The sequence below is a fragment of the Thamnophis sirtalis genome, unplaced genomic scaffold (assembly GCF_051295495.1).
Source record: "Thamnophis sirtalis isolate CommonGarterSnake01/CBP01778 unplaced genomic scaffold, rThaSir2_p1.2 scaffold_8, whole genome shotgun sequence".
Taxonomy (NCBI): domain Eukaryota; kingdom Metazoa; phylum Chordata; class Lepidosauria; order Squamata; family Natricidae; genus Thamnophis; species Thamnophis sirtalis.
Window position 1 is genome coordinate 31020101 of NW_028261388.1, and position 25879 is coordinate 31045979.

Below are 25879 nucleotides of genomic sequence, written 5' to 3' on the forward strand. Positions count from 1 at the left end.
AAATGTGGTTATTTTCTCTTCATTTTGAATTCTACTACATAATTTTTTCCTTCTTTAGGAACAAGCAAGCAATGGTGCTTTGCTGTAATTTTTCAAGGTTATTACAGACCTACAAACCAGATGAGAGCTACAAACCAAAACTACCAGACTATGTGCATTATAGAATTAGCTTACATACTTGTATTTCTGTGAAGTTTTAGAGCTAAGGGATTTATTTAAATATGTATAAAATGGATGGTTTGTTTTCCATAATAAATGGACTTTTCTTTTCTTTATTTATCATATAAGTCAGTTCAGCACAAAACATGTTTAATATAGTTAAAATCATTCCAGTAAAGTAGCAATTAGGGATTTAAGTACTAATTGGGGGAAAAATAAAAAAAATAAGCACAATAATATTTCTTATGAGATTTTTTATCTAGTCATTTACAGCCTTTGAGCAACACACACACACACACACACACACACACACACACACACACACTGTAAATATGATCCAGATTTCATTTGAATTGGTATAGTAGAGTAGAAGAAAAAGAAGGGGGCTTTGGTGTCCCCTTTGAGCTGGAGAGTCAGATCAAATAATCTTTCTGCACTCCCATCTATTGGTTCTCTACTCAACCAAATACAGATTTCCACATATATGTTCTTCAGTCAGTGAGGAACATCTTGAAACATTCCTGGGAAGGAGAAATCCTCCTGTGATCTAGAAAGTGCATTTATTAACTATTTGTGCAAGTTACCTGGACTTAGTCCATTATTCCTGTTTATTTGTTTATTATTGTTTATTTATTCATTCCCACTAAATTGTTAGCATTCTGACAGAGGTCATGTGTCCCACTCATATAATCATTAACAGAATTAGGGATTGTGTCAAAACAGCTTTTATCGCATCACAAAAAATTGCAACCTGACATTTCCTTGTGATTCCAAGAATTCCATCACTCCACTACTTACAGTAACTATAAATGGCTTCTTTCTCCTCCCACTTTAGCTACTGTACAAACATATGTTATTAAATTCCTGACATCTGGGATTATAAATGATTTATAGTCCTAGGTTATCCCAGTCCTTATTATGCAAAGGATAGTGTGCTTATAAAATTCCACCTTAAAACTAATTAAATGTATCTGCAGCCAATTCTTTTGCTCAGACATCTTATCTAAACAGTGACACATAGCATTTGGAGCTAGTTATCCCACATCTGGAATCCAAATGTTACAGAGGGTTATAAAAAAAGTCAGCACAACAACATCATTTAAGCGTTTTGCAGCCAGAAGCTCAAGCAACATGGACCTTATTCTTCTCTGCATGTCCCTGCCACTATTCACAGTGGCATGGGGCCAATATGGGAACTATTACCATTCCTATGATGATTATAGGGCTAATGATGACTGGGTTAATTTGTACCGGCAGGGTTTCAACTTCCAATGCCCTCATGGGCAAGTGATTGTAGCTGTGAGGAGCATGTTCAGCAAGAAAGAAGGGTCTGATAGATTGTGGAATTATGCCTGTATGCCCACCCCAGATACACTTGGAGAGCCTACTGAATGTTGGTGGGAAGAAATCAACAGAGCTGGACTGCAATGGTATGAAACCAAGTTTAAACTTAGATTCCTTGTCGTGTGTGATTAAGCTGATGCAATGTTTCAGGCGAGGGATACAAAACTGCATGTTAAAATCATAATAATGTGTTAAATTAGCATCATCAGATTTGTGTACTGTAGTGGTGATACCACTATTCATTTCTATATATAAAGCAGTTGTAACAATTTCTTTGTCTTCTGAGGTAAATGGAGTGTACTTATTGCATGAATTTCTAATTAAATTAACTAATTGTAAGTTCCTAAATTTATTAAATTTGTTCTAAAAGTTTTTCATCTTTCTAAGAAATTACGCTGATGACAGAAAGTTGAATTATTTTTGTTATTGTTTTTTGTGGGGAGAAGAAGAAAATGCTTGTCACGTAGTTATTCCCTTGTTTTGTTCCATTATTGGCTCTAGCCAAACATATTTCTGGAAGAACCAGTAGTACTTGCGAAACTTTTTTAAAAATAGCCAGACAAAAACATTATGGCAGAATAAAAATAATTCTGTATAAATATATATAAGAAATTATAGCTTTAATTATATCACAGTTAATTATCTGCAACAAATATTGTTCTGACAAACTGAATTTCAAAACATGGGGATAGCTGGTAGTAGTGGGGTTGAATCACAGATCTGGTTCATGTCTGGTTGTGACATCACAGGATAACAAATACTTATTTAATTGATGTTTAATAAACTTCAGTCTGAAGTTTTAAGTAACCATTCACATTTGAAAACCATGAAAAATTGTACATTCCAAGAAAATCTTCTGAGCAAAGATGTCTGTATGTGAACAATCATGTATGTGTCACTATTAAATACCTCTCTTAATCCCGAATGTTATCAGGTTTTTTTTTTCCTTTAATTTTTGAAAACAAAAATTATTACATTTTTAAAATGTGTATACTTGCAAAGTTTGGATCCCAAGGATTTAGAATTAAATTATATATTTATTATTTATTTAATTATTATTTATCATTATTTATATAATATAATTATATATTTATAAATTTATTTATATGGAATTAAATTATAAATTATTAATGTGCAAAATATTTAAGAAAACACTGCAGGAATCAGCTATCTGTTTTAAAAAGAAACTGAGTGAAAACTGCTGGTTTTGCACAATATGCTTATTTGGTTAATATCCTGCCTTTGTTTTGTATTATTCAAGGCAATATATGTAATGTTCTCTCTTCCTATTTCCCCATCACAACAATCCTGTGAGGTAGATTGGGCTGAAAAAGAAAGTGGCTGGCCCTTATTCACCCAGATCACCTCTGTCATAAAGCTCAAGATTTCCTGGTTTCTTGGAAAGCACTTTAACTGATATGACATTTTAAATTTATATACTAGTGAAATGTTCATTGTCATGACCTTTAACTGGGTGAAACATAGAACAACAGTTTTTGAAACAAGGTACCTCAAAAGGGCTAACTTACAGAATATGTCCAAAATCTGGAATCCCTTACTCCCAAAGGAATGAAATTTGGGGAAGTTATGGCTACTTTGAAGCGACTCAGTGGCTAAGACGCTGAACTTATCAATCAGAAAGGTCGGCAGGTCAGTGGTTCGAATCCTTAGCGCCATATCACAGAATGAGCTCCTGTTACTTGTCTCAGCTTCTGCCAACCTAACAGTTTGAAAGCATGTAAAAACGCAAGTAGAAAAATAGGGACCACCTTTGATGGAACAGCATTCTGTGCACCTTCAGCGTTTAGTCATGCCGGCCACATGACCACTGAGACATCTTCAGACAGCGCTGGCTCATCGGCTTTGAAACGGAGATGAGCACTGCCCCCTAAAGTCAGCAATGACTAGCACATATGTGTGAGTGAAACTTTTACCTATGGCTACTTCAGTGCTTCTGAAGCAAATATATCCTTCCATTGGAGTAAATTTGACAGTGTACAGATGGCTTCAAGAGAAAGGAGATCCCCCTAGACTCTTCCTTACCAGTATAATATGGAATACCCCCCCTCATCCCCCAAGAACTGATGTGGGATAGTCCTCACAGGCTTTTCAGCCAACTGAAATGTAATGCATAGCTTTAAATGCTAACTATCTTGCCTGGGGTGTAGCATGAAATAGGAACACCGACAAAGAAAAGAAACAGCTAGTCTCTACTATGCTAATACACAAAAAGAACAGCTCATAGTGTTCCTGCAACAGCATTTTTTTATGTATTTTATTTAGTGGGGGACATAATTTAGAGGCTATTTTAGTCCTTAAAAATACTTAGAAATATCAACATTTGAGTTTCTAATTGGACCCACTTTGGAAATAACACAGACCAGTGTGGACTTCTTTCTGCCTGATGGAAATTTTCTACATCTGCTGAACTCACTAATTCCCCTGATTATTTGACATCTATAACAATCTGTCATTTATCATAGTAAAATCTAAAAATCTTGTTATCATGCCAAGTACTTATCAGACTAAGGAAGTTCTAGTTCACTTTGGCAAAGAACACCATACCTTATGGTCTTGTAGTCTACCTTTCCCACCTACCTCAGAATCCCAAAGTTAAATTCTTCATTACATTCTTGCCATAGTTATATGAGGAAGTTATTTGCGTGGAATCCTGTTTAGTCATACTTTTCTACATTTCTGATTATCAAAATGTTGAAATGTAAAATGCCATAAGAAACAATCTCACCATTGCTTAACATTTCAGGCTAAATGAAAACCTTTACAGTATCTAAATACAAAACATTTTCCCATCTGTTAACAATAGTATTTATGTTATATGCAGAAAATGCAGAAAAGAGTAAAAAAAAAGGAGAGAAAACATAAAAATATTATTTTTGCTTTTTTCTTTTGTTTAATTTTTTATTCTGAAATTATAATTCTTAATAAATACTATAAAAATAATAGTATATGTTTGCATACGTCTTGGGTTTGTTTACTGAAACTTATATTGATTTCGTGCCTAGGCTGCTAAGAAATCAGAGTGACAGTTTCTTTGGTTAAGGAAGATCTAGATGATGTTCATTTAAAATGAAAAAAAGATACAAACAAATTAAATATATGCAATAAATATTCACTTGTATCATTTTAGTTAGGAAACCAAGAGGTTTATCCCTCAACAGATGATTTTTTTGAACAATTTATCCTCATAAAAACCTTGTAAACTAAGAAAGTACCCAGGACTTCCAATGATTAATAAGGGATTGATTATTTCAGAGGCCTGTTCTGTCTCCATTATATCATCCTTTCCCCTTGGTTGAGGCACAGCAAAGAAGTTCATTTTTGCCCTGAAAATCTGCTTAATTAGATATGATAGTGGAACATAAGTATTTCTATTGTGTCGCCTTTAATTTTGTTTAAGAAAATCATAGAAACCTCAAAAACTTCCCTACTCTGAGTCAGATCTTTAATCCAACCATTCCAACCTATCAGCCTTGAAGGGCAACAGCTGTCTAGACTCTAGGATTTCAGGCCAGGATTCTGCCTGACTACTTGGCAATCTCAAGGACTGGATCTGGAGATTTCAGAATTGAAAGCCTATGTTCTACAGTTCTATTCTCATTATTGGAGATAATCAGAAGGCAATAAGAAGAATAAAAAAGTTTTGTTTTTATTTTAGCAGAAAACTGGATTTTCTGAGTGGACATTTTTTACCTGGTGAAAATTTCCATCTCACCTTGGTTTCTCCTCTTCCATGTGGCAAAATTAGCTATCAGCGCACTATAATATCTTCACAATGATTTTATTAAATTGATGTGATCTTAAAGATGGCTTAACTGCTTATCTTCAAAGCAATCCTGGTTGTTTTTAATTGTTAAGGAGAAAGAAGTACGACATAAGAACAATAAACTAGGGTGGTAAATGTTGATTTCTGCACTCCTTATTGTCTAACGGTGGGGAATTCTGATTGATTCCTGCTGAGTTCTCTACATCTGAAAGATAGCTGTGGTGAGGATAACCACAAGCCATTTTCAAAATAATTCCAAAGAGTGAAAACAGGGGCTTTAAGTGCCTGGAGAATATGCAGATATGTATCTGCATATCTATTTTTGTTCTTCCAAGTCGAACAGTGCAGAGGATGAAGCCAAGATTTTCATGCATTGCATTTAAAAAAAAACAAATGGAAGAAGAACATGGGTTGGCGTCTATTTCCCAAAAAACAAAAGAGGCTATAGCTTTTCAGGAAATACGAGTGTCAATATGAGGAAATATTTCACATGGTTAGAAATTTGACTTAGTAGACTTGTTAAAAATGAAATGGAGGAAGGGAGCAGGAAGAAAAAGTTGTACAGAGTTTCTTTATACTGGCCTTAGGGTGGTCACTTCCATTTTCTCAAAATAAAAAGAAATGCACATACTAATTTGTAGCTCAGATATAAATTTTAAAAAGATACACAAATGATATAACTTAAACAGAAAAAAAAATTACCAGATGAATGGACAGGTTCAACAGTCACAATTTTATCTCCTTTCTTATGCTTCTTTAAGAGAAAAATTATTTATGAGAATCTGGTCATTAGTAATTCTCATACGATGAACAGTTGCAGGAACTGGGCATGGCTAGTCTAGTGAAGAGAAGGACCAGGGGAGACATGATAGCAGTGTTCCAATATTTGAGGGGCTGCCACAGAGAAAAAGGGGTCAAGCTATTTTCCAAATCACCTGAAGGCCAGACAAGGAACAATGGCTGGAAACTGAACAAGGAGGGATTCAACCTGGAAATAAGGAGAACTTCTCTGACAGCAAAAGCAATCAACCAATGGAACAGCTTGCCTTCAGAAGTTGTGGGAGCTTCATCATTGGAAGCTTTTAAGAAGAGACTGGACTGCCATCTGACAATAATGATGTAGGGTCTGCTTGGACAGGGGATTACGGTAGACTATATGACGTACAAGGTCCCTTTCAACTCTCTTAATCTGTATCATTTGCCACTAGTTTCTAATAATCTGCAAGGAAGGGCTTGTAGTTATGATTTTTATTTTACTAATGTTTATGTGTTTTAAAATATGGGTTTCTCCCCCCCTCCAGGTATCAAACATGTTCAAATAATGGGCTAGTGGCAGGATTCCAGAGCCAATATTTTCCATCTGTGCTTGATCGAGAGTGGCAGTTTTATTGTTGCCGCTACAGCCGGAGATGTCCATACTCATGTTGGTGAGTTCACAAAACTGAACTGTCTATCCATATTAATCCATATTATTGCAATTCAAGATCAGAAACTAGCTCTAGAAAACAATTTTCCAAGTCATTACATCTTCAGCAGACAAAATGGCAAAAATACAAAAGGAGGGGAAAATTGGCAGAGATGGACAATTCCAGAGAATATGCTCAAATCAATGAGATTATTTTGTACAATTCTGTCATTGATATGATTAAAATTACAATATAAATGCTAAGTTAGGCTTGGTATATTGTATGTGTGTACATGCACACATACATGTTGTGGTTGCTTTAACTGTTCGGTTATGTCTGACTCTTGGTGACTTTATAAACAAATGCTCTCCATGCTACCTACTCTAAGCCTTAAAAAACCTGAAAATTCTAATTTTGCCAAAGTTGATCATAGTTTGATTCATTTTGCATCATGGTTCCCACAAAGGATTTTCCATCCTAAGTAAAATTATAAATCTGACCATCTTTTCTTATAAAAAATTTATTTCCTATTAATACAGCTGAGCTTGTTGATCAGAAAGGTTGGAAGTTCAGCGGTTTGATTCCCTAGCACCGCATAACAGAGTGGGCTCCCATTACTTGTCCCAGCTTCTGCCAACCTAGCAGTTCGAAAGCACGTAAAAATGCAAGTAGAAAAACAGGAACCACCTTTGGTGGGAAGATAACAGCATTCCTTGTTCGTCCAGCATTTAATCATGCTGGCCACATGGCCACAGAGACATCTTTCAACAGCGCTGGCTCTTTGGCTTTGAAATGGAGATGAGCACCACCCCCTAGAGTTGGGATATATGTGCAAAGGGAACCTTTACTTTACCTTATTAGTACAAGGTTTAAATAAGGTTCTTTAAATAATCCAAATTTGTCATTAAGAATATTTGCATAAGCAGACAGATGGGCTTGGAAGAACTAGGGTGCAGATCAGATTACCCTGTGCTTACTGTAAGAAAAGGCAGCTTCAACGGAAGCCTTTTACAAATATTTTACTTTTTTGTCTTATAGGAAACATAAGTGTAGTCTTTTCTATGCAAGATGGATCCTAGCAAGCGTTAAGATAATAAAAAGATTCTCCAAAAACTGATAGCAAGATAAAAATACAAGAAATATAAAATCCAGTTATAAAATTATTAATAATTTTGACTTGCTAATTTACTATATATACATAAATTACACTTATAGCTCATTGTTTCCAAACTGTTCAAGTAAGTTCACATTTCATAACATGTAATAAATCAATTTTATGTCTTCTTTGGTTGGTTTCATAGTATAATCATTTGTGGAACCCAGAAATGTTCTCTCTTCTTCTGGATACATTTTTGTACATGGGTACATTTATCCATTTTATTGTAAAGCTGAAATCATTCATTATTACAAAAATCTGTTTTGAATTCCTTAATTTTATTATCTGTCTCAAGATCACTCTACTGATCCCAGGTAAATGAAAGCATTTATTTTGTACTAAATTACTTTTGATGTTAGTGGGAGAAGTTGCTCCTTTGTGGTAATTATGTCTACTCAGAAATAGTTCCAATGAATTGAGGAGAGGGTATTCTAAAATAATTATACATAGACAACTCTGCCAATTAGTCACCACTTTCTGAAACCTGCAGCAAATCACTCACAACATAAATTTACAGTTTGGTTGTTAATGCAGATGCACTAAAGAGAATCTATGATCCAAATTTTATCTGTGCTGTTAAGATTGAGAAATTGTTCTTAAACTGATTGAACAAAGCCCATTCAAGTTACTTAGACAAATAGAACTATTTCTGTTATACTGTTAAAAACTGGAGTCCTGTCCCCCCCCCCCTGTTTTTAAAGACAGTAAATCAGTGGTGGAATTCAAATAATTTAACATCCGATTCTCTGTCCTAATGACCAGCTGGGTAGGCAGGACTCAGTAGTCATGTGACTGTGTGGGCATGGTCAACTCAACATCACTCAGGATGATGGGCGCTTTGCTTTAGCTGTTACAATGTAACCGGAGAGGCAGTTTCTGTAAACAGGGCAATAAAGATTAGGCTAAAAACAACAGAAACAACACCAGAATGTTTCTTTCCTGCCTTCCTTACAGGATTAGCCCTGTAAAGTGGAAAAAACAAAATGAGATTTCTTCCAACAACCCGTTCTCCGAACTGCTTAGAAAGTTAACAACCGGTTCTCCCAAATAGGTGCGAACTGACTGAATCCCACCACTGCAGTAAATGCAGTAAAATATTTTTTGTGCTACTTATTTGTAGCACAAATAATTCAGGAGCTGGGTAAAAACTTTCTTTCTCCTTGTGTAAAAACAAGCAATAATGTAGGAACTCCAGAAAGAAAACTACTGATTACAAACATGTTTCAACCATACTCCAAACCAGCAGAATTCTGCATATTTGATAAACATTATAAGCACTGTATTGCTGTGACATTTCTACAACAATAGCTGTATCATAAATTAGGAAGCCACACCTGGTGAATGCAAGAAAGCTGGTTGTTGTGTGTGTGCATTTTATGCTTTTAATTTGGAAGCAGCATACTTTTCTGAAAAGTAAGTGTGTTTAGGAGGATTTGTCAACAGAAAGGAAAGAGATTGGCAATCACTTTCCTGGCATGGAAAATTAGGAACCTGCAGTAGCAGGTGAATTGCCCAATGGGAGTGATGATTGCTGGCAGTCCAAACTGAACACTTGGTAACCATACTAACGCATCCCAATCTGGACAGAACGTTCTTACAGGAACTTCGAGTCCATCTGGCATCATCAAAGGACTGGAGCAGTTAAGACAGCAATGAAAAAGTGCCCTTAAATCATACATGAAGTATCAATGGTAGACTTAGGCTGTAGTTGATCTGAAGCCTTTATCTAACCATCTGTTAATCTTCATGAAGCTGTAGCGTGTATGAATTTGAATAACCGTAGAGCTGGAAGATCAAGGAATCTTGTGTTATGTCCTTGACTTGCGACCGGCCACAAGTCCTTGACATACGAATGACAGCCCGACTGTCAGCCCAGCAACCAGAGGCTTCCTAGAATGCTTCGAATGTTTCCTGATGGCTAATAACTACCACCAGCTTCCAGAGGATAGGAAATGCAGTTTTTTCCTCAGCTCTTGTGGGCGGGAGAAGTTTAACACCGCAAGAGCTCTCTCTTCATCGCTGGCTGTCCACGCCTTGTCGTGGGACACCTTGATTTCGAAACTAAAAAACCACTACGTGCCAATGCCATCGTGCATTGCCTTCTGCTATGCATTCCGTCAGTGCGTCCAAAAGGACACAGAAATGGTTAGTCAATTCCTACAATCACTACGCACTGCGGCAATCCAATGCGAGTTCCATGACCTTGATGACTCACTGGTAGAACAGTTTGTCTGTGGGGTCTGCGACATCCGCATCAAGTGGAGGTTGCTAGCCCAGTGCGTCTTAACCAATAGGCGCAAACCAATAGTCGAGGACTTGGGACTGTTTGCAAGTCAAGGACATAACATCTTGAAACAAACTAACCCTCTGAACATTCTTCAAGGGTCAGATGATATATACCCGTATTTTTCGGACTAAAAGACGCACTGGAGTATAAGATGCACCAAGATTTTGAAGAGGCAAATTAAAAAAAAAGTTTTTGCACTCTGCAGACTCCCAAAAGTGGCCCATTTTTCGTGAAAACGGACCCGTTTGTTGTTAAAAAAAGGGCATGATAGCCTTTAGGAGACTTATAGGGTGCTCCTGGGGGCTGGGGAGGCAAAAACAAGCAAAAATGCCCCATTTTTTGCTCATTTTTGCCCTCCCCCAGACCCCAGAAGCACTCTGGAAGCATCCTAAAGGCTACGCATGACCATTTTTGCAAAGTGGGGTGAGGTTTCAGAAGGCAAAAAAATGCTGTATTCAGTGTATAAGATTCACCCAGATTTTCACCCTATTTTGAGGGGAAAAGGTGCATCTTATACTCCGAAAAATATGGTATTCATTTAAGGTAAGAATTGTGCATTATGAAAAGTAGTTTGTTAATATTATTGCTGAAGCCTATCCTGAAGATCTCTGATTATTATGAAACAGGCGTTTGGGTTCTTTGGTGCTTATCACATTTTAAACACTGTACTTTTAGAAGATCTCTGCTAGGATGCACATTCAGGACAATCTAGCTCAGTGATGCCAAATACCACCTTCTTCCTTCCCAAGACACAAGCGAAACGATATATAACATATAGAATTGAAAATTGTCCCTCAGAAAAAAAATGTCTATTGGAAGCAGCTCCAGGTTCACGAGGTCTTGAAACTTGGGAAATTCCCTTGTGTGGCCTTGCAGCTTCTAAAATGACTGGGAAAACACACCTCATTCTCACATGATTGTTGAAGGTTCTAGAGGCCTCATAGGAGCACCCCACATTCTTATGCAGCCTTTTCAGCTTCAGAAAATCTCAGAAAATTAAGCAAGAATGGGACATGGTGGCATGCGACCAAATACGACATGGCATGTAACATGTGTGTCATCTGTTTGCATTCCTCTATCTAGCAGCTACTTTTCTGGAAATTTTCAATAATGATATATTTTACATTAAATCCCTGTAAATCCAAGTGACTATTAGATCCATTACATAACTGAATTGTTCACCAAGTAATTTATGGATTGAGTTAAGATGTGCCCCCAAAAAACCCAAGGGCAAAATTAACCACTGCATTGTAATGATTTATACTAGCATTTTGTAAAAATAAAAAAAATAAAAATAAAAATATGTGGTATGGTGGTCTGTTTTATGGATTTCTCAGTCGACACTGATTTAGCCATTGTTTATTTAGAAAATAATTTTTTATGGACATAATATGAGAAAATTTTATGCACAATATTCTTTGGCTTTGTAGAAATGCCGAGCTTTGTGTGCACTGTGTTTATTCTTTTATCATAATTTATATTAGCTTTACATTTTATTATTACTAGCCTTTCTTATATAATTAGAGTATTTGTAGTAAAAAAAATATCCATCTATAGCTGCCTATGAAAATCTTGCTGTTGCTATATAGCTTGACACTTAATGGAAGAAACAAAATGGGCAGATTTTGAAAAAAACAGGAGGATGAGCCGGGAAACTAATTGTCATACAGTATTACCTTTGTTTCTGTTCCTCTCAAGTTCAGCTTCAAGGTTCCTTCAGTCAAGCTATTGTGTCAGTTTTCAGATTCGGATAGCCATCTTTTGTTGTTGTTTGTTGTTGTTGTTGTTTGTTGTTGCAAAGGTGGAAAAACTTTGTTCAGGATTGCACTTAATGTGTCAGTGGATGTAATTTGAAATAATGGCTTATGCCAAATGATGAAAAGGTACAAATGTGTTCACAAGCTGTATTCCCACTATCACATGCCTGAGTCTGCCTTGACAAAGGACAAGCCACGGCAAAGCAGCACCTCAGGGGTTGCCACAAAGAAGGGGGTGTCAAGCAGAGGTGGATGCTACCGGTTTGCACCGGTTAGGGGGAATCAGTAGCGGTATTTTGGCCTTGGTCGCAGAATCAGCAGCAACCCAGGCTGGCCACCCCCCCAAACTGTTTCCCTGGTTGCCGCTGACATTCCCAGCATGGTTTTTAGTAATTTTTTCATATTCTGCGCATGTGCAGAACAATTTACAGTCAACTGTGCATGTGCACATGCGCTTTGAAGCGCGTGCGAAATGAACTGGCAATAACACTGGCAGCAACCCACCCCTGGAGTCAAACTTTTCTCCAAAGCACCCAAGGGCAGGATAAGAAACAATGGATGGAAACTAATCAAGGAGAGAAGTAACCTAGAACTAAGAAGAAATTTCCTGACAGTTGGAACAATTAACCAGTGAAACAACTTGCCTCCAGAAGCTGTGAATTCTCCAACACTGGAAATTCTTAAGAAGAGATTGGGCAGCCATTTGTCTGAAATGGTATAGGGTTTCCTGCCTGAGCAAGGGTTGGACTAGAAGACCTCCAAGGTCCCATCCAACTCTGTTATTCTATTCCAATCTATTCTAATCTATTCTTTGTATCTGGAGACCTGGATAAGGGGACATGAGCAGTGTGAAATTTTAATCAAATAAAGAACAAAGGTTTGCCTAGATTTTATTGCTCCTTATGTATTGCAGAGGCAAGCTGAAAATTCCTGACATAGTATAATCAGTCTGAATTGTAAATAGTTAGAGTTCATTGTATTGTGCTTTTTAAAATCTCCCCCCCCCCGCCTCTAAATGTTATTCTGTTATAACTAATACTTAGATAATGCATTGAAGGGTCTTTTGAAAAACAAGGAAAAAAGCAGAACAACCTGTAATTAAATCACATACACTGGGTTTATGAAAAAGTAAACTTACCCAACAAAGTTGGTGCTTATATGCTTCATTATAGAGAAGTATAGAGTAATTCTATTCTCTGTAATTGTTAGGAAGGCATAGACAGATAGACGCCACTGCACTGTGCTAACAAAATGAAATTTCACATTCTTAATTTCTGTTTGTTAACACTTTGGGCAAGTTACCATAACTTACAAGTTTTTTCCTATGTCATCTTATTGAACAGTATAAAGATATACAACTCTCTGGGGTGGTTGGTTTATGTGGAATTTTGTAGATTTTTTTAACATATGTGCCATGGGAACTGTCCAAAAATTGACCACTGTTCCTCAGGCAAGCTGGTAATGTTATATCCTGCTGACTCCTCTAACTTTTAAATATCTTGCTATACCCTTAATTTGTTTATTTCTCAACAAGTAAGTAGAATCGACAGTAAGGAGCCATGGTGGCACAGTGGTTAGAATGTAAATGTTGCAGGATGGCTCTGCTCACTGCCAGGAGTTTGATCCTGACTGACTCAAGGTTGATTCAGTCTTCTGTCCTTCTAAGGTTGGTAAAATGAGGACCCAGATTGTTGAGGGCAATATGCTAACTCTGTAAACTACATAGTAAAGTAATATGAAGCAGTATATAAATCTAACTGCCATTGCTAGTGCTAGTGCTATCTACCCACAGTTAGAATGTGGATGAAGCAATCCACAAAATGAAGATATGCTCAAAGATAATACAATGTAGATATTTCCAGTTTCATTATTTTTAACTTTAAAAAATTACAGTCAGATAAAATAAATATCCTAGTAGGCATCATGTTGTCTATTCATGAAGTAGAAGAATGAAACTGACCTACTGCAGAAAAGAGTTTTTACTATATCTCCCCATCATATCTTTGGGTAATAGGTTAAAACACATCTTTCATAGGTTTAAACTATAACTATATATCTTTGGAAAATAGGTTAAAACACAGATTGTCATCAAGCCAGCATAAGAAAGAAACATGCTCCCTAATTACTGTATTACAACATCAAATTTAATCTCTGTTATTTTTTTTAAAAAATGTGAAGGAAGGGTAAAATGTTTGAGGAGAAGTACTGAGGCATTCATTCCTCTCTAGAAGCCCTGATTGGCTGATAGCTCTCGGTCCTCCATTATTGTTTTTGAAGAGCAAATGTTGACGAATTCTCATTTTTACCTGAAGTATCCAAACATGCTAATAAATATGGAAATAGAATAATCTATATCCTTGATGGTGAACCTATGGTATGTGTGCCACAGATGGCACATGGAGCCATATCTGCCGACATGTGAGTCGTCAGCTGATTTTCAGCCTTCTGGAGCACCGGGGAGGCCATTTTCTACCTCCCCAGCCTTCAGGAAAGCCTCCAGACCCTAGGGAGTGTGAAAAATGAGCCCAATGGGCCTACTGGAAGTTCAGAAATGATCTGTTTCCTGCTTCCAGAGTGCCTCCAGGGGCCTGGGGGAGGCAGTTTCTGCCCTCCCAAGGCTTCAGGAAAGCCTCTGGAGCCTGGGGAGGGTGAAAAATTTCTGGTAGGCCCATTGGGCCCACTTTTTGCCCTTCCCAGGCTCCGGAAGCATTCCTGCAGCCTGGGGATGTGTGTGAAAATGGCCTTCCCAAGCCCACCCTGGAGGAAATACCAAGCTCAGCTTGGGGGCGCACAGTTTGGCACACATGGGGAGGAGTGTGGGGGGTTGTGCGCATATGCGCATTTGGGGGCACTTTGCATTATGGGTGCTGGCACGCACATGTTCTGTCGCATGTGCATGCTCGCATTTTTGGCACCCAACAACAAAAAGGTTAGCCATCACTGATCTATACAATCACAATTGTATTTTAATTGTTGAAGCATGAAGCAATGCAAATATCAGTCATCTGGAATGCCATAGGAATTAATAGGAATAAATACTTGAGTATTTAACTCTCATTGGTAAACTCATGTCAATTTTGGTCTATAAATCTAGCCTCTGATTCTCCCTATTCCTTTGAATTTCAAACCATGTCTGATTTGGATTAGGTACTCCTGGTCATTCTGAACACATCTGTTCTTTCTTGAATAGTATCTACTTTGCTCTGGACTTGCATACATTTCTGACCTATTTGGATTAGAAGCCAATTACTCTGAAAACAACTGCCTCAGGCTCATTCCAAAGTCTGACTCATATACAGTATAAGGGAAAAGGACAAACTTCTATGGATTGACAGATGAAATTTCTCCATAATCAAGATGGACACTGTATTCATACATTAGTTTTGAAGAGTATTGTATATAATATATAGCATTGCATTCGCTAAGAACTTAAAACTCCTTATTCTAGTTTTAATGAAAAACTCATTCCTTTAGCTAGCTATGAATGGTGACCTTAAAATACCACTTTAAAGATCACAAGTTAAGATTAAATATCACATTCTGGAGAGAGAGAGAGAGAGAGAAGTTCCCTGAGGATGGGTTCCAGCACGAGTATGAAAGCTTGGAAGACGAGGCCTCTGGTCCCCGTGACTCAAATTGGACCCTATCACATTTTAAGATACATAATAGAAAATTAAACTGTCAAACTCATAGCTTTTTCTGTTTCCTGAGTCCCTTCCCAGATCCACAGGAATTGGTATCAACAGGAGAAGAATGGATGCCTAGGATACACTGACTTTTCTTTGGAGAAGCATTGGTAATTCATGATTTTAAAAAGAATTAATATTCTGACCAAGGATAGTCGCATTCTGTAATTAGAATTTTTAAAATAAAATTGAAACTTCTTTGAAAAAAGAGAGAAAGAACACTCTACTCTATTTGCTGAAGTTTACTTAATTGTTTTTCAGGTCATCTGAGTTTTATCAAACATGTGCTCAACTATCTGAATTGAGTCTTAACTATCAATGGGATTTGCAATGGACTATTATTACTGTACAAAATAGAGAAATGATTGTTATTTTCTTTTCCCTAACTTATAAGGATGACTTCAGAACATCCAGGGCACTATGGAGAAGATATGGACATGATGTTGTACACCTATGATCATTATATCCGGGGAGCAACTACAACATTCTCTGGTGTAGAAAGGTCAGGTTCAGAAATGCTGTTGAAAGCTGAATGTTTGCCTTAACACAAATGGATGATTGCACTGTGAAACATTTTTTTAAAAATGAAGATGAATAATTGCCTAGGGTGGTAGGAGCAATGGACCTACAGTAATGGAAAGCATGATGACTTTTCTGAGAGGCAGAATGATGATGAACCTTTAACAGTTTACAATTAGCTAGCAGTCAGACTTATATCTACCTCTTTTTACTTTACAACACTATCTTAACAGACTCTCTTTCAGTAATGGCAAATCTAAAACAAATACTTTTAAGTGTAGAAAGTGCTTAGGAACATTAGCAGGAAGAGGAGATTTTATTATGCATTAAATACTGATATTGTATAGCAATTCAAGATATTAATTTCAATATTTTTAAAATCTAGATCTACAATACTGTACTTATTTGATTGAATTGGCTTCTACACCTTTGGCAGAATTAAAGGAAGATTCCTTAAAAACTCAAGCAATTTAATGTAACAGTTTGAAGTTGTAAGATCAAAAGAAATTAATTCCTGATATTTTGCTGTAAACTTTTAGAGAGGATGACCTTGCTTGTTTCATTTATGTTATAATGAAAGAATCAATTTATGACAGGACTCGTTCATGACCATACTTTACGTCTGAGAACAAAAGGAAACAACGTCAAGCAAAGCAAACTGTACATTTGCTTTCAGAGTAGTTTGAACATTCTTGAGATAAAAAGCAATTCAGATTGATAGACAATCAATACCGTGGTAAATCATTCTTTTTGGGGTGTGCCTTCAAGGGATGATTACCCTCTGGCAACTGCCTGGATGAGTCTCCCTGCAGTGGTCTTGGAAATATTTTCTGAAGTAGTTTGTCATTGTCTCTTTCCTAGGGCTGAGAGATAGTGACTGCTCCAAAGTCACTTGGCTGACTTTGTGCCTAGATTCAAATTCATATTTTCCCAGATTGTAGCCTGGTGGCTTTAACCATTCACCAAACTGGCTCCACTTAATCATTGCATCTGAGCTAAAGGAATATAGCTATAAAATCTGCTCATTTTTAATAATGGAAAATTTGTTTCTCCCTCTTTTTCAATGCAACACGTTTTGCTTTAATTTGTTTCTAAGCAGTATTGAGTATGGATAAAATTGCATTTTGGGAAAATTCTACGAGATCATCCAAAACAAAAAAAATAAATTATAGCAATTTTGTTTAGGCTCAAGTATTTCAAAGTCACGCTTCAGACCTTGTTAAAGGAAGGAAAGAATAAATATTTATTTATGGCTGTTTTTCTTTTGCTAGAAAACCATAGTTCATTAAAAAAAATCTAATGTAAATAAATCTAAATCAGAATCTTAACATATTTGGTATTGTCTTCCTATTTGCAATGTATTAAACCTTATTTTTTATTTCTTTTCCTTTGCAGAGATCGTCAGTGGAAATTTATTGTCTGCAGGATGACAAATTTTGATTGTCAATTTCAAAATGCTTAAAAATTCTGAATATATGCTACACTTCAGAGTTAAAGGGAAAAAAGACAAAAAAGTAAATTCAGTAATAAATGCATTAACCTCTTACAGAGGTTTGACTCTTATATTCCAAAAAGCCTAGTAAGTACAATATTGACTTCAGCTTTTCTTTCTGTAGGTGAATTCATAGGTGAATTCTTAATTAGAGAATAGATTTCCTGCCTTTGGTCTCATAATCTCTGCAGAGCCTTTGTGCAAAGTACTTGAATTTCCATTGCTTTCCATTCACATGCCTGGTCAGCTGCAACTGCAGAATCAATGTTAATTTGGGAGTATGCGTGGCCAGTCACTCTTACCATAATAGTGGAACTTTTACCCTTATGCTGATGTCAATTCTCACATGTGTCACTACTATTAACTGGGCATATGCGCAGCTGCTGGGCAGAGGGCAGTCTTTGAAAAAACTGCAGTTCATTCTCCTGATTTTTTTAAACAGTTACAGGTAGATGCTTATTTGTTTAAACTTGGATAAAGTGACTTCCTTTATTATTTAGTTCCTCTGCGCAAATACAGCTTGGTTTGGCATAGCAATTTTATATCCACTGCATCCGCTTTCTTACTTCAAAAGATCTCTTTATTCATATTTGTTCACTCTGTTGAGATTAGCAAAAAAAAAAATTGCAAGCCATATTATTATTATATTGTATCCATGTTAATAGCAAGGCTGGTTGGTAGCAGTCACTTTTAAAGATTGTTCACTTACATGTTTAATGCTTTGAGTGTTTACACTTCAAGTGAAATAAAGTACATTCTGAGGACCATAGTATCTCCATTTTGAATGGTATCAGATTATTTTTGTTAACTGTTATGTATCTGTGTTGTTTCTCTTGTAATTGGGGACTATAATGAATGCTAGAATATTAAAGACTCATGGAAATGAGCAATAGCAATTGTCTAATTTGTACAAAAACTGATTCTATTCCAGTGGCTTTTGCATTGTAGCTCAAATGTGAATATGATTTTGTTGAACATTGTTTAAAGCTTAACTATGAAGGCAGTCACTGAGGAATAATGGTAAAAGGGAGTTACTTAAGAATCATATAAACAAATGCTATGCAATTATTCTAAATACCGGTATCTATTATTCAAGTATATTATGAATTATTACAATTAAATGAATAAAATAAATAAAATTATATGGCAGTTCAGTAGCTTTTAAACAGTTTTCAGCAATTGTTTGTGCATTTAATAATTGCGAACAAATTAACTGTAGAGATTCTGTTACTAAATGCTTAATATAAATTAGCAAAGTTCTGTTATATTCAAAAACAATAGATACAGATGATTGTTTATGGATTTGGTCTCACTTCATTAAGAAAGTATTAAAATTGCATGCTTTTGAGAAGGATTAGAACATTTTTAAAATACAAATAAGTTACATAAAAGGCAATTGAAGTGAATTCCATCCTTTCAAGAAAGAATGAAATTGAAATATCTTATATCTAGCAAAAATAGAAATTCAGGAAAGAGTATAATTTTAAATTGTTAATGGATCAATCCATCTATTAAATAATGCAGCCTAAAAAGCATACTCCCATTAACACTTGAACAATGTTTCATTTTTCATGTCAAAACAAGAGAAAGAAAACTTTCAAAACTGGAATCTTGTTCCCTTTCTGAGAATCTTTGCATTTCAAAAGGCAGCTTTAGTAATCTCTCCTGAGGAATCAAGATTAACTTGGCTGAACTAGTAGAAGTCCAGCTCTTCCTCTGAAGTGGAATCTTTTGTGAGGAACGTGATATTGTAAATCACAAGAACAATTTCTTGGAAATAAGCAGAAGATTGAATATTAACAGTGTATTAATTATATGCAGGGATGGGTGACCTATATGGAAGTTTATGATCTTTGCAGAACAAACATCTACTGTATATTGTTCACATAAACACAGACAGACAGACAGACACACACACACACACAACACCTTCATTTAAGATATATTTATGAAGCAAGAAAGGATACTGCTTTGTGCCAAATTTCTTACAATAGTACTATGATCTAATCTTCATTAGAATTCTCCTTAACTGGAAAATGCTAGGAATGTTCAGAATGCTTTCTAGTATTTATCTACAAAAGCTGAAATTTTGGAATTTTCCAGAGAAATTACCACTAAGAAAAATATTTCTTAGGCCATGTTTTTTTCTGAAACAACCAAAACCAAAAATAGAACTCGTAGCGTGTATATTTACAGAAATAATAGCTTTATTATCATTCCCTGGAAAGGTATCTCACATATGTGCTTAATTTTAGCTTCTGTAGTCATTGCTATGCAAGAAGTTAGATAAGACTTTTTCTTATTATCTGTGATTTCTTTGACTCAAAATGGCAAAGGCTGAGCTTGGAAATTTCTCAATTTAAATATGCAATCGAGATATAGGTCCGGCTTATTAGGATTTTCCCCCCAATCTGTCTTGAAACTGTGTGCATGCAAACATTTAATAATGGTGAAATGGTGGGTGAAAGAGAGTGTGATTCAGAACTCATTTTCATCTAAATACGACACACATATGTATCCCCAGCTACAATTTTTTTGCTGTATTGTCATGATGTTGCCTTCATCTGATCACCATCTCTTAAATGAATCAGTCTTAAAATCACCCTTAGCTGAAATGGTATCAGCTGTATTACTATGACGTAGGTTTCACCATGGATATTCTGACACTTTTAAGTAACCACTTCATAGGTTAGTCACTGAGTGGTGTGGTGGCCTAGTGGTGAAGATGTCCGCTTCCTACTCAGAAGATTGGGAGTCCATTCCTGGTTGGCAGCAGCGGTTTCATAAAAAGGAAGCTCATAGATCATTCACTCAGCTGATTCTTTCCTCCACACCCATGTTATTTATTTTATTTATATAACATAGAAAAATTCAATTTCCATCAAACAGTGTGGAATCTGGGTACAGTTGTTTTTAAGCAGTCCTAATCCACATATTTGTTATAGAGTTCATCACAATAATGTTGATAATATAATAATGTGATAATATAATAACAATAATACTTAACATTATCTTCTTTAACAACTCTCCACTTTAACATTTCCTCTTTTTACATCTCCTCCTTCCTTAACTTCTGTTTCTACTGTCTAACCATTGATAAAATACATCCCATATCAAAAAATATTCAGTTTCTTCTTTATCCTCAATAATAAGCATTAATCTATCAATTTCTGCTCATTCTAGTATTTTCTTAATTACATTCTCCTTTGAGGGACTCTCCATTTCCATTGTTGTAACTCAGGTGATTCTTAAAGGGATATAATAAGCTTGGCATTTATTGGGCACTTTAGAATCTCATTTCTTTAGTCTATATCAATGATAGCTAACCTTTTTGGTGCCAAATGCTGAAAGCGCACATGTGCACACCCACAATGCAATGTGTGCGTGCCCCTTGCCCCCTGTGCATTCACGTGCATCCCATGCCTGCATGCACCCTGCCCCTGCATGTGTGTGACCCCCCACACATGCACATGTGATTCCCCGTGCAGAACCCCCCATGCATATGCATATGTGCCTCCTGCATGCACCTCTCCTCACGCATGTGCGGCAGAGACCCAAAAATCAGCTGGCCGGTGGAACTACACTGGGGTTACAGCTCACATGCCTGCAGAGAAGGCTCTAGCATGCCACATATGGCCCGTGTACCATAGGTTCGCCATCACGGGTCTATATGCACTCTTGTCAGTCATTCTGTTTTAGGTAGCAGAAAAGTGCAGTTCCCTTGTACCAGGGGTGGGTTCCTGCCAGTTCTATAGAAGAGGTTCCACAAATCTACCATGCCATTTAGAACCGGTTCCAGCTTCCTCCTCCCACTCATCCACACCATGCTTGCCCCGCCCACCGCTCACTGATTGGCTGGCTCACCAATCACCCCGCCCACCTCTAAGAGTCCTATCTAAACCTTAAAGTCTTAAAGCTGTCAAGTTTGAACACCCCTGGGGTTTTTTTCTAAAGGGTTAGGGGTGCAAGGATCTTATAACTTGACAGCTTTAAGACTTGCGCACTTCAATGCCAGAGTTCCTGAGCCAACATGATTGGAAGAGGAATTCTGGCAGTTGAAGTCCACAAGTCTTAAAGCTGTCAGGTTTGAACACCCCTGTTGGGGGTTCTAAAAGGTTAGAGGTGCAAGGGTCTTGTAACTTGACAGCTTTAAGACTTGCGTGCTTCAAATGCCAGAGTTTCTGAGCCAACATTTTGGTTGCTAAGCAAGAGCATTGTTAAGTGAGTTTCATCACATTTTACAAGTTGGCCACGCCCACCCAGTCACATGGCTGCCAAGCCACTTCCACTCAGTCACAAAGTTGGCAAGCCACTCCCACCTGGTCACATGGCCAGTAAGCCACTCCCACAAAGCAGGCCACACCTATAGAAGAAGTTCTAAAAAAATTTGAAACCTACCACTGCCCTGTATCTATTATTCTCTGAAGTTATTCCTGTCCTGGAACACCTTGAACAGCAGCTGAGCAGCAATGGTAGCAGGAGGTGGGATGCACAGTTTTCTACTGTTTCATGGTGCAACCCTCCCTGCCGTTCAGTCTGCTTTTGAACAAGGTTTTAGTATTCTTCTGAAATAGTACTAAACCTGGCTCCAAAAGGAAGTTGACTGTCAGTTGGCATCAGCTGAAAGCCAGATTCCCTTTGCACGAATCTGCATAAACCATTTGAGGGAGGGGGAAACAGAGGGCATCCTAGCGGAGAGTCAAATTCATTAGTCTAGGCTTATGTCAAAATTTGCCTCCTTCGTAAGCTTCAAATCCAATCCACATTAGCAAGAATGATTGGCGCAGGCTTTCCTGCTGATTATGTTTGATGGAAGGGATGGGAACTATACCAATCCTTGGCTTTGACATTTCCTGTACATTGTAATCAAGGACAACTACATTTGTTGTCATTGTGTCTATAAGAGCAGTGTTTTTCAACCTTTTTTGTGCAAAGGCACACTTTTTTCATGAAAAAAATCATGAGGCACACCACCATTAGAAAATGTTTAAAAAATTTAACTCTGTGCCTATATTGACTATATATAAAGTGTTTTTCCCACGGCACACCTTACACTATGTCACGGCACACTAGTGTGCCGCGGCACAGTGGTTGAAAAACACTGTATAAGAGGATAGGGATGACTAGTGAAGGCAACATGTTTTATGCTCATATAGCTTTTTACCAGTTCCATGTGTATACAATTAATCCTCAGTTTATGACTATAATCAATCCTGAATTATGCCCACAAGTCATTGCGATTGTAGGTCAAAGCATCATGTGATTGCATCTGATTTTTCAACATTTTTGTAGAGTTGTAGAGAACATGGTGATCATTAAGTGAATCAATTTTCCCCACAGGGCTTTTTTTTTGCCAAAATTGTGTCATGTGACTAACAAGACCCTACAGATGGCCATAAAGATTGAGCTTGTTCTCAAGTGCCCAAAATAAGATCATGGGTCTATAAAGGCCTATCCTCATAACTTGAAAAATAATGAATAGTTTTGGGGAATCCAAATTGCAAATGGTAGCTAAATGACAAGTGATAAGTCAAAGATTACCTGTATTACTTTAACTCAGGAAGAACTGAGGAAAAACAAAGAGACGGAGGAATGATTTAAAGAAAAGATGTCTTGTGATTCACTGATCCAGTATGTGCTAAGATTTGATAAACTTGAATAAATCATTGCTTTTGTGCCTATTTATAGGCAATGCACTTTCTTTCTGTCATTTTAATGCACATACTTTAGACTTTAAAACTGGAAATTGAAGCCCAATGGAAATTACTTTTACAATGTCTATAGCTGTTCACCAAGAGGCTTCCTACTGTGATCTGCCATAAATATTAGATACTCTTAATGCTTCTGCAAAAAGCTATAATGTAATTTTTATTGATGGCATTCTACTGAAAATGGTTATGCTGTAACAAGAGAAGATAGCTTAGATGATGTCAAAGGAAGAAAAAAATGCTCTTCAAGCATGTACGGGGGTGTACATCTTATTTTCTGAGTGTCACCCTTAATTTAAAAAGATGTTTCTCCATTGTACTTTATTTTTAATAGGATTTTGTCCTTTAAAAGTATTGGACACCCATCTCTACCCCTGCTTGATGTCAGCTAAAAATTTAATGAACAGCAATTCAATACCATTCCTAGATCATTTTAAAAATTGTCTATTAACCCCAGCAGTATATAGCTAGTGTAGGAATTAAGAACTGTCTCCTTTAAGAAACTACCTCATGGGAAATGTAGTTCCAGAACATGTGATCACATCTACGTTCCTGATTGGCCACTGGGACATTTTGCCCGCATGCAATATTTATAGCGGGTCAGTTTGAATACCTTTGTGAACTGGAATAGTAGTGTGTATCTCCGCTCAGCATGGGAGTAGAATCACCATCTTTTTACACCACGTGATGGGACAGATCATGGAAAGTCAGAAGTATCTTAACACTGAACTGTAACTTTTGCTATTAAGAATGCCTGATGATAAACCTGATCTGAAAGAGATTCCCAAGCGTGGAGTTAACTGCATGCCCCGAGCAAGCCTATAACGTCGGAGGCAGAACAATTAGCATATGGCCAAACCTAGAATCTGATGGGCTCCCACTTGATACTGCCCCTTCCAGAACAAAGCAGACCTATTTATGAATTGTTCAACCCATTGAAAATTCTCTGGATTGCAGTACCATCTGTCTATGTGCCTCTTGTTTAGAAATGCATGATACATTTTGTCAAGACTCTGACTGAGATGAAAGTCACTACTAGAATATTCTCCTAACCCTACAGGGATCTCGTTCTGTCATAAGAAGAGGTATCGTGCAATATGATGTGTTCTCAACAACACACCCTGGTAACAATAGCAACAGTTCTTGTAAAATGACATCTTTTCGCATACCTTGCTTAGTACAAGGCAAGGCAAACTGATCTGTCTGAATCCTTTCACTTCCCTTTTTGAATAATGAGACTAGTCTCTTCTCCAATATTCTTGTTTCTCTCCAACTCAATTTCCATCAAAAGTTGCATACAGCACTTCTGAGAAGAAACTTTGATCATTTGTTCAACATCTTGTGATATAATTACACTGGCTCTGGAGAAAAGAGATCATTTAAGATTGCAAAGTGGATTCTTTTATTGTTAGTTGTGAAGTCATATCTGGCACATTGTGACAATGTTCCTCCAGGTCATCCTGTCCTTTACCATCCTCTGGAGTCCATTTAAGTTCCCACCTACTGCTTCGATGACTCCAGCAAGCCACCTCATTCTCTATCGTCCCCCTTCTTCTTTTGCCCTCAATCTTCCGCAGCATTAAGCTCTTCTCCAGTGAGTCCTTCCTTCTCATTAGGTGGCCAAAGTTTTTCCTTGTCTGCTGAGTCATATTAGGAAAGGCACTTTCGCTCTTTTGAGAAAAGACAAAAAAGATGTTAAGCAGTTCCACCTTATCCTCATTTCTTTGTTTATCTTGCCTTTATTATTTTTACATTATATATTTCTAATACTCCTTCTTCCTCCTATATGCAGAAGACCAACAGCTTCCATGATAAATTTATTTCAGAATGCCTCAAACACCAGCAGTTACAGTTTGCACTCTCTTAGTTCAACTAAAGACAACTACGCTGCACCCAATTATGGGAACTCACCTAGCTTTAACTTTAACTTTTAATAAATTTATATGCCGCCCAATCCCGTAGGACTCCGGGCAACTTACAGAAACAAGTTAAAGAAGGGAGTTAAAAATAAAGGAACAGTTTAAAAAGAAAAGATTTAAAAACAACACACCATACACTCCATCTGGGTGGGGCTGGACTTCATTCATGAAATCATCAGCCCCAGGCCTGCCAGAATAGCCAGGTTTTAGTGGCTTTTTGGAAGGCCGAGAGAATGGGAAGGGTCCGGATCTCTACGGGTAGGTCGTTCCACAGGGTCTGAGCACCAACAGAGAAGGCCCTCCTCCGAGGAGCTGCCAGCCGGCATTGTCCGGTCGACAGCACCCGGAGAAGGCCCAGCCTGTGAGTTCTTTGGACCATTGGGAGGTATGTGGCAGGAGGCGGTCTCTTAGATATCCAGGTCCTAGGCCATGTAGGGCTTTAAAGGTAATGACCAGCACCTTGAAGTGTGTGCGGAGACTGATCGGAAGCCAGTGCAGCTCACGGAGGATAGGTGTAATATGGGTGTATCTAGGTACACCCGATATCGCTCGCATGGCTGCGTTCTCGACCAACTGTAGTCTCCGAACACTTTTCAGGGGCAGCCCCATGTAAAGCGCATTATAGTAATCGAGCCTAGAGGTGACGAGGGCATGAGTGGCCA

The 25879-nt window shown here is 37.3% G+C and overlaps 1 protein-coding gene across 1 annotated transcript; it reads left to right on the plus strand.

Moving 5' to 3' along the window:
• Positions 1–1226: 1226 nt before the first annotated feature.
• Positions 1227–18686, plus strand: DPT (dermatopontin). Its single transcript, XM_014063423.2, has 4 exons — positions 1227–1589; positions 6589–6714; positions 15974–16081; positions 17494–18686. Exons 1-4 carry the CDS (start codon positions 1291–1293, stop codon positions 17558–17560), a joined length of 600 nt encoding a protein of 199 aa, XP_013918898.1. The 5' UTR covers positions 1227–1290; the 3' UTR covers positions 17561–18686.
• The last annotated feature ends 7193 nt before the right edge of the window (positions 18687–25879 follow it).

What these genes read in the sequence shown, in the direction of transcription:
- DPT (XM_014063423.2), top strand. Translation starts at nt 1,291, where the DNA reads ATGGACCTTATTCTTCTCTGCATGTCCCTGCCACTATTCACAGTGGCA. An exon ending in AGATGTCCATACTCATGTTG is followed by an intron (nt 6,715 to 15,973) that starts GTGAGTTCACAA and finishes CTAACTTATAAG; the next exon opens with GATGACTTCAGAACATCCAG. An exon ending in ACATTCTCTGGTGTAGAAAG is followed by an intron (nt 16,082 to 17,493) that starts GTCAGGTTCAGA and finishes TTTCCTTTGCAG; the next exon opens with AGATCGTCAGTGGAAATTTA.